At 51.1% G+C, this 9,067-nt stretch overlaps 2 protein-coding genes across 3 annotated transcripts in view; one reads left to right on the top strand and one right to left on the bottom strand.

Annotated features, from left to right (window-relative positions):
- The window catches only part of SBDS (SBDS ribosome maturation factor), a 6,377-nt gene extending 6,131 nt beyond the window's left edge, over positions 1 to 246 (bottom strand). Inside the window, exon 1 of the mRNA XM_014308690.2 lies at positions 94 to 246. Within this exon, the coding sequence (XP_014164165.1) occupies positions 94 to 246 (153 nt within the window). The remainder of the gene's footprint in view (positions 1 to 93) is intronic.
- LOC102036314 (S-adenosyl-L-methionine-dependent tRNA 4-demethylwyosine synthase TYW1) overlaps positions 22 to 9,067 on the top strand; it is a 96,314-nt gene continuing 87,268 nt past the window's right edge. Inside the window, exons 1-8 of one of the 2 annotated variants that reach the window (XM_031060372.1) lie at positions 22 to 105; positions 986 to 1,112; positions 1,255 to 1,421; positions 2,021 to 2,173; positions 2,702 to 2,803; positions 3,670 to 3,864; positions 5,157 to 5,438; positions 6,311 to 6,418. In XM_031060372.1, coding sequence (XP_030916232.1) covers positions 1,287 to 1,421; positions 2,021 to 2,173; positions 2,702 to 2,803; positions 3,670 to 3,864; positions 5,157 to 5,438; positions 6,311 to 6,418 — 975 coding nt within the window. In that variant the 5' untranslated portion in view covers positions 22 to 105; positions 986 to 1,112; positions 1,255 to 1,286. The remainder of the gene's footprint in view (positions 106 to 985; positions 1,113 to 1,254; positions 1,422 to 2,020; positions 2,174 to 2,701; positions 2,804 to 3,669; positions 3,865 to 5,156; positions 5,439 to 6,310; positions 6,419 to 9,067) is intronic. The other variant, XM_031060373.1, reaches the window with a different exon arrangement.

Below are 9,067 nucleotides of genomic sequence, written 5' to 3'. Positions count from 1 at the left end.
GAGCGGGGTCAGTGCCGGGCAGGGGAGTCGGGACGGGACGGCGTGATGGCTGAGTGTGTGTGAGAGAGAGCCGTGATGGGGGAACAGAATAACCGTGTCCGTGGGGTAATAACTGTGATAACTGTGTCCGGGGATGTGGTAGCCGTGAGGGGGGATATAATAACCGTGCTTGTGGGGTAATAACTGTGTGTATGGGCTGATAACGGAGTTTGTGGGATAATGGTGTGTGTATGGGCTAATAACCATGAGGGTCATAGAACAGCCGTGTGTGTGAGCGGTTGTAACTGTGATCGGGTGCTGTGGAGGGAGATGAGGGCAATGGCTGTGGGGGTATTTATTAACCATAAGTGGTGTACGGGGGTAGGAACTCTGAGGTGGGGGGTGTTTAATAACTGTGAGGGTGTGGGATGATAACCGTGAGAGTCAGGGGAAGGTGGGGTAAAACCGTGGAGTATTTGGGGGAGAGAGGGGCATTGACCGTGAGAGGAGGAATAGCCACGAGGGTGAGGTGTGTGTGTTTGTGGGGTGATAACCATTAGGGGGTGTGTATTTGTGTAGAGGATAATAGTGAGCCTGTTTTGGAGCTAAAATTCTCTTCAATATATGTAGCATCTATTGCATTTGAGGAAGTTGTATAGAGGTTAAGGGAATCCCTACAGCTGGTTTGGGTAAAACTGGGAACACTGGGCAAGTACTCTTGGCTCCTCTCTATTGTGAGTCTCAGTGTTGCTGCTGGAGGGCTGAAGGGCATCCCCTTAAGTCTTGGCTCTGGTAACTTGAGTACCAGCCTGTACAAGTTTCCAGCCTCTTGTGTGTGACATCAAATGTCTGTAAGCAAGGGTTGTGTTCAGCAGAAAGTTCTGTGCAGGTGATTTTCCCCTTGGACTGGAGCTTTCTCATTCCAGAGAACTGCATTTGTTGGGTTTATGTAAAACTAAAGCCAGTATGATCCACTGGATGTTTCACAAGGACTTCTTCCTTTCAGACACTTGGACAGCACAAGTATTTCCTGCTTTTCCTTGTAACAGAGCTGCTCTAGAAAGGAAAAACCCAGAGTTTCCCTCTGACAGTATGGAATGCTAGCTTGGAGTTCATCTGACACACCGGAGGAGGTAAAGGCTTCTTGATTCAATTTTAGTGCCTTGTCTTTAGCCAGAAGCTGTTTTCTGCAAAGCCTGGGTAATAGCTGATAACATGAGGCTGTGGGTACTGTGTGATTATTTTGTGTGTGCTCATTCCATATTCACTCCGTAGGAACCTGTGGCATTCCAGATTTAGATGTCTCAATGGATATGTGGAGCTACTTCCATACTTGCCTGGTGTCCATATGGCTGCACAGATTTTACATCTATTCTGCTGTTGCTCTTGGGATCAGCCTTTGGATTGTCATTCAGTTCACCACCAGCAGCACCAAAAGGAAGGTAACTGAGCCTGTCAGCACTTCTCTCTGAGAAGACCCCAAAAACCTGGGTGGTAGTGAGTAGTTACTGGATAAAGGCACCTGCCGTGGGCCTGCTGAGGGTGTTGCAAATCCCAAATGCAGTTTGGTTATCTGGTTATGATCCTCAGCCTGGCTTGTTTGTGTCTGTGGGTCACTAAATGCTCTTGTTGCTCTGATGTTGGGGCAGAGCTCAGCAGGACACACCTCACACTGTTCCTGGGAGAATGTGTCCCCCTGGATTGCTCTGTTGGTCCAGGTAAACCCCTCTGCTTGTGCCCAGTGTTTGCACCTTCATGTTTTCATGATGCTTGTGACAGGCTTGGGCTGGTTTTGGGATGGGAGGGAATTAGACCATTCAGGAGTTGAAAACCTCCTCCTGCAGGTGGGTAAAGATCTGCTGCAGGACTTGGGAGGTTCAGCTGGATCCTGTTACCTCCTGGACAAGTGGGTACTGTAGCATGGCTTAGTCAGGAACACAGGTCCTGGTGTGTTTTTCTGGGTGTGAGAGGAACCAGAATGCTTTGACTGTTGCGGAGAGTGGCCCCAGGATTTGAGTTTTAAATGCTCTTGGTTTGACAGCCCTTGGAGAAGGGAGAGCAGTCCCGTGGGAGTCCCTCTTCCCTTAAGGGAGCATCAGACAAACTGGGAAACGGATGTGGCCCCCGTCAGGCACAGAGGATCCATGTTGCTGGAGTGAAGATCTTCTATGGCTCTCAGACTGGCACAGCAAAGGTATTTGTATTTTTATTGCACATCTGTGAAGTTGCTTTGAAATATTGTTGGGATCTGAGAACGTTGCTTGCCTTGAAACACTGCCCTGGGTACAGATCTGGGAGTTCATCAGCACATTCATTAGCTTCTTACAATCATTGCCCAACATGCAAGATGAGTGAAAAATTAAATAAAAATAACAATTTTCCTCCTCCCTTTAAGCAAGGCATGCAGTAGAGATTGATTATAAAGCTAGAAGTTCACTCTTGCACTATAATTTTAATTTTCTAGCAAGGCTTTTTAGAGAGAAGTGCTGGGTTTGGTGCTTTCTCATGAAGAAATGTAATTTGTGTGTGTAACTGTGACATTATAATGTTGGAACTCTCAGCCAGTGTACTCCATCTTTGTTTTAATGTGAGGAATTGCAGTGCCAGTGTTCAGGCCACCTGTGTCATTATTCTTCCTGGGCTGGGAGAAGTCTGGTGACTGAGCACAGCAGGGCTCGTAGGGCTTGAAGTGATTGATAACTTCCATTGTTTCTTTGTTCAGAGATTTGCCAAAGCTCTGGCTGAAGCTGTTTCTTCCCTTAATTTGCCTGTGGAAATCATTAACATGGAAGACTATGATCCAGAAGATGGTTTAGTAGAGGAGGTGGGTATGGCATAAACACCAGTAACAAGTACAAATTTTTCCTAGGGATGTCAAGGCTATTTCTCTCCTGTTGTTCTGGAAATCCCCAAAGCTCTGTGTTGAATTGCTTCCCTACCTTTGCAAATGTAGCCCATCAGCCCTCAGCAGAAAATGTCTACATTTTGAGAATTTCAAAGCATCAGTTGGACATTTTGCTGTGACAGTGACTGTATGAGCCAGTTCTGTAGTTCAGGGGTGAGCTGGGTGAGAGTGGCTGCCCCAGGTGCTCTGTACACCTGGGCAAGGTTCAGAACGAGCGCAGCAAGGTGGTGATGCCTCTGCAGCCTTTAGAGGCTTTTGAGATAGAAACTCCTTGTGTAGTATATTTATGTATAGTAATCCTTGATGGGTTATTTCTTCTGTGAATATTGATAGTTGCTCCTTGAGAGTTTTAATTAATCCTAACAAAAAGTTTTGGTGGAAACTGCATGCTGGGAATTCGTTCAGGTGTCAGTATGAATTGCCAGCATTTGATACTGCCCCTAACACACCTGTAAATGTGAGGTTGAGGAGTTTGAAATATTTATCCATGGGGCACTTCCCTGATGAAGGAGTTGGGTCAGGAAGCTGCTGATGGGGCTGGATGTCCAGGTTTGCTCTGTCACTGTGTCCCTGTTCAGCTTGACCTCTCTCTGTTAATTTAAGGTGCTGTGCAGATTGTTCAGCACCCTTGGGATTGTTTCCTGCACCATCCCACCCCAGCAGGAGACAACCTTGTCTTTTGATTTCTCCCAGCTGCCTGGGTGTTGTAACTGTTTGCTTTAGAAGAAGGTTCTGGAAAATGCAGTGATTTCTGTTTTTCCCTCCTGTCCTGTTTGTGTGACCAGACAAGCAGCAGGAACATCTGTGTGTTCCTGGTGGCTACCTACACCGAGGGGCAGCCCCCGGAGAGCGCAGTCTGGTTCTGCAAGTGGCTGGAAGAGGCAGCCAATGATTTCCGTGTTGGGAAGAGCTTCCTGCAGGGCCTGAGATACGCCGTGTTCGGGCTGGGGAACTCGGCCTACGTGGATCACTACAACACAGTGAGTGTCCCTCGAGCCCCCTGCTTGGCTTCTGCTCCTCAGAGCCTCAGCTGCATGCAGTGCATCCAGCCCGAATGAGGCTGGTGCTCTGTGTGGGATTGCAGCTGTTGTGCTGACTGGGTGAGGTGCTGGGTTTAGGGCATGGGCAGAATCTCAGAGCCACTGAGCTTGGAAAAAACCTCCAAGATCACTGAGCCCACCGTGTGCCTGATCCCCACTTGTCCCCAGCCCAGAGCTCTGAGTGCTGCATCCAGGCCTTCCCTGGGCACTTCCAGGAATGGGGACTCCAAACCTGCTGTGCCCCCTGAGCCTCCCGTGGCCCAGCCTGAGACTGTTCCCTCTGCTCCTGTCCCTGTTCCCTGGAGCACAGCCCGACCCCCCCCGGCTGTCCCCTCCTGGCAGGAGCTGTGCAGAGCCACAAGGGCCCCCTGAGCCTCCTTTGCTCCAGGCTGAGCCCTTTCCCAGCTCCCTCAGCCTCTCCTGGGGCTCCAGACCCTTCCCAGCTCTGTTCCCTTCCCTGGACACCTCCAGCCCTTTGCTGTCCTTTTTGGGGTGAGGGGCCCAAAACTGCCCCCAGAACTGGAGGTGTCTCAGCAGTGCCAGCACAGGGGACAGTCACTGCCCTGGTCCTGCTGCCACACCAGTGTTGGTACAAGCCAGTGCCATTGGCCTTCTTGGCCACCTGGGCAGTTCAGCTTTGAAGCAATTGGATTTCAAATGGGAAATGCGTCCCACAGGCACTGGGAGGCGTGGTAACACATTTGGTAAATCCTTACTGAGTTCATTTCCCAGCTTTTAAAGCTTTCTGCAGTCACCTGAGGGCACAGCACTGTAAACTCTTGCTGCTTTCTAAACGTGGCTCCTTGTTATGATGTGGGTTCTAGCTTTATTCCCTGATGTGAACTGTGGCAGAATCTCTGCCTCATCGTTGTTCTCATCTCACACAGAAAAATGGCATCACTTGTCACAGGTTGTGTTCAGAGCTGGGGCTGTGTGTCACACATGTGACTGTTCTGACCAACAAGCACCACACAGAGCAGTCTGTTCCCAGAGCCTCTCCCTTCACCGCAGGGGTGGCAGAGGGATTTTCCAATGCAGTCTGAAGGGGTGTGGTGCTGTTCAGGCTGCTCTGTGTCTGTGCTAAGCCAGCACCTGAGAGGGACTCCCCAGGCCCCTGCCCTGCAGTGCTGTGCAGCTCACTTGCTCTTCCCAGGGCTGATCCTTGCTTTTCTGGTTGTCTGCTGCACTTGGCCCTTGTTTGATTTCCTTTCCAACCCTTCCTCCTGCCCTAGGTTGCAAGGAGGATGGACAGGTGGCTGTGGATGCTCAGTGCCAGCAGGATCATGGCTCGTGCTGAGGGGGACTGCAATGTGGCCCAGAGCAAGCATGGCAGCATTGAGGCTGACTTTGAGGCCTGGAAAGACAAATTCCTCACTCGGCTCCAGGCGCTCTGCAAAGGGGAAAAGAAGCCCTGCAGGGGGAAGTGCAAGAAGGGGAAGTGCAAAACTTCAGGGAAGCAGAGCAAGGAAAGTTCGGACGGTGAACATGGGACATCAGAACAGGACAATACTGAGGTACAGCCAAAACCCTTGAGGCCTTATTTTATTGGGAGCACTGTGTGACTTCTCCCCTTCTTCCTGCAGTCCAGAGGGCTGCTGTGGGAGCCTGCTACTTGTTCTGGAGTGGGGGGAGAGGAGAGCTGATATCCCATGGCAATAACAAGTAGAACAAGCCATCTGAAGGAAGGACCAAAGAATCAGTGATGGAGCCAGGCTTGATGGCATTTGTATGATGAGGGAGTCTTGCTCCTGGCTGGGGACAGATGCTCCAGGGAACCAGGCTGAGTTCTCAGCAGAGCCTTTGCCTTGTCTCAAGGCCAAGGGGACCCTTCAGTTCCCTGTGAGTCATTAACCTGCTTCCACTTCAACCCTATGAAGCTCAGCTGCTCTGCCTGTATCCCAGGGTTTTCCAAAGGCAGCTGGGGTGTGTTACCTGAACAAATCCTGTGTGTCCTTTGTGTGTGTCTGCCTGTAATCATTTCTCTCTTCTGGAGTGTTTACTGATTGCAGATTTTGACTAAGAAATCCTCTCTATTGCTCTCCAGTGCAAGACCCAGAGCTGCTATGGCACTTTAATCCTCCCTCGAGCCATATACTGTGGGTTGGAAGTTATTGCTGGGTTGAATTTTATAGGAAAGTAAGTGGTTCTTCTGGCTGGGTTTGGGAGTGCTGGCTGCTGCAGAGCAGGAGGAATAAATCTCACTGTCAACCAGGCACTTGGGTTTAAAGGGGTTCAGGGTTCCATATCCATCCTACAGGTTTTTGGTAGGCTATTGTTTGTTTTGAGTGGTCTTTACTGATGAGGAGAGCTCATTTCACTGGTTAGCTTAGTCTTACATTTAATAGTGAGATGAATTCTTAATTTTTTCCTCTGCTTTCTCCCACAGGCAGAGGAATTGTTTGAAACCAGTAGTGAGGAGGAAGCTGGAGACACAGATTCTGTCATTGATGTTGAAGATCTTGGCAATATCATGGGCCACATGAAGAAAGCAAAGGTACTGCTGTTAGAGGGGGTATGGAATGGTCAGGTCTTGTTCGCTGAGCAGCTGGATTGATTAAAACATAACTGGCTGGATTTGAATCTGTGGGGTTTGGTTAGAGGGAGAGTAAAATAGCCATTGAAGAACCTGGCCCCAAAAAGAATATCTTTGGTGGAGTGTTGGGTGTAGTCACAGACTGACTCTGTAGCTTGCTCACCAAGCAAATGCTGCAGTGATAAGCTGTGACTTCCAGTCTGAGGGAAGATCTGCTTGCAGAGCTAACACTGGATCTGGCTGCAAATCTCTGCACTGAGATTCCCAGTGCAGTGGCTGAACACAGGTCCTGTTCCTGTACTGCCTGTGGGTTGTCACTGAAATGCAGGTGTGAGGACAGGGGCAGGGTGTGCAACAGGAACACCCAGCTGCCAGAGCACCTTGCCTTGCTCACTGCTGCCCTGGGGTGAGGTCTGTGCTTCAGACACTGGGCCTGTCACACAGCCCCAGTTCCTGCTCCATCCCAGGCTCTTGCTGGGTCTGTTCCCAGTGCTTCTGTTGGTGTCCCTTTCCTGTGCTCAGTCTGAGCTGGGATGTGTCACACTCACCTCACACCAAGCACTGGGGACAGGGAGCAGCTGCAGGGCCTTGCTGTGCTCCCCAGTCTTTGCTGGCTGAGCAGTTGTTGGTCAGGTGGGGAGGGGGGGCCTGTGATGTGCTCTGAGCCCATCTGCTGACCCCCTTTGCTCTCAGTGCCCTTTGCATGGTGCTGTCATTGTGCAGCCTGGAGCTGCTGTCCGTGCCCTTCTCACCAAACTGACTCTGTGATGACACACGTGGTGTGTTCCTTACCGTGGGTGTGTCTGCACTCTGGGGTTTTCACAGCTCTTTCCCAAAACGGGGCCCTGGCACAGGGTGCCCAGAGCAGCTGTGGCTGCCCCTGGATCCCTGGAAGGCCAGGCTGGATGGGGTTTGGAGCAGCCTGGGACAGTGGAAGGTGTCCCTGCCTGTGGGAAGGATGTGGAATGAGATGGTCTCAGGTCCCTGCCAATCCAAACTGCTCTGTGACTCTGTGAAAATACAGCAATGTCCTCGGTGCTCTGAGCTGAGGTGGCACTGCTGGGCTCCCTGAAGGCAGGCCATGGATCGCAGGAGGGTGCTTGGAGAGCAGGAGCTTACAAGGGGAGCACGGGGATCTCTGTTGCTGCCCTCAGGGAGGGGAAGGAGGTGAATCAAACGCTGCTGTTTGTAGCCAGCTCTGTGAGGAGAGGAGCCCCAGCGATGGGGCAAGGCTGGCTGCTGTGAGAGGGCTCGCCTGTGCACTGCAGCTCGTCAGGGAAGGCTGGGCAACCTTCTGGCTTCCCTTTGGAGGGAGAAAGGACCGCAGTTCCTCACGGCGAGCATTAACATTGTTCCTGTCTCCTCTCTCCTGCGCTCGCCACTAGAGGTCAGCGGCCAAAAGGGAGCGGGGTGCTGCGGCAGCTCCGGGGCAGTGGTGACAGCCAGCGCTCGTGTGAAGAACTGGCATTGAGCTTTCCCTGACTGACAGAATATAGCAGCATCGTGATCGAGGAGCAGTGTAACCCAGGAAAACCACGTATCATAGGCCAGTTTACAAATAAAATGTGAGCACAGCAATTAAACACTTTCTGCTGTTCACTGGAAGAAGTCAGTGCTGAGGTCAGTGTGTGTGGGTTTGTACACAGGTAGGGAAGGTTCACTGCTGTCTGTGCCTTGGCTGAGGCAGAACCCAAACTGTTTTATCTTCAGCCTTCCTGGTGCTCTGCTGGAGCAGGGAGAGTGTTGGATGTGCTTGTGTTCTGCAGTAACTGTGACTCTGTGCAGATCAGGGTGCTGTGGCTGTGGCCCAAGTGCCATCCTGATCAGAGGGGCAGCTGCTGCCTGAGCACAGACACTCACCTGGAGCTGGAACCTGCAGGTGTTGATCCTTTGAGCCTTTTCCTTGGAGGAGCTGGCAGAGCTGTTCTGCTGTGAGAGTTAAACACTGCTCTTCTGCAGAGGATCAAATCCTGAGGGAGCAAGTGTTGGTGTGGGCCTGAGAGCTCACTCTGAGTGTGCAAAAGGGCACCTCTGTTGAAGTCCTATCCCCTTTCTAGGCTCTGAGAGGTTTCCTGTACCAAGTGAGTCGTTCTGCCTTTGGCCATTTTCCCTCTCATGGCATGCTGGACTGTGTAAAATGGCTGTGACACTGTTGTTTTCCTGACCTAACCTGTTGTCCTGCAGGACTCCTTGCCCACAGAGCCAAGTGCTCTGGGATCTGAACTGCTCACACACAGGTGAGCAAGTCTGAGAGAAACTTGGGTATCTGAACTTGGGTATCTTCTTCCTCAGGGGTTATGCATATTCCTCATAACCCCTGAGGAAGAAGACAGTTCTTCCTCCTCAGAGTTCCTTGAGTCTGGAATGCGCCTGACACTTTCCAGCAGCAGTTCTATGGGTGTCATTGTTGGGTATTCACCCCTCTGCCTATGGGATGTGGAGCAGCAGGTTCTGCCTTGTGCATTGTCATTAATTTGAAGTGGTTTTGGGTCCAGCTTTCGTCTCTTCTGCATGGATTGGCTCTTGTGAGGCTCACTAGCAGGTAAGGCAGGCACAGATAGTCAGAATTCCTTATTGTCCTGCCTTTTCTGGGATGCCAGAGTGAGGCTG

The sequence above is a fragment of the Geospiza fortis genome, unplaced genomic scaffold (assembly GCF_000277835.1).
Source record: "Geospiza fortis unplaced genomic scaffold, GeoFor_1.0 scaffold59, whole genome shotgun sequence".
NCBI classification, from domain to species: domain Eukaryota; kingdom Metazoa; phylum Chordata; class Aves; order Passeriformes; family Thraupidae; genus Geospiza; species Geospiza fortis.
Note: the sequence above shows the minus strand (reverse complement) of the source record. Positions and strands in the feature narration are given on the sequence as shown.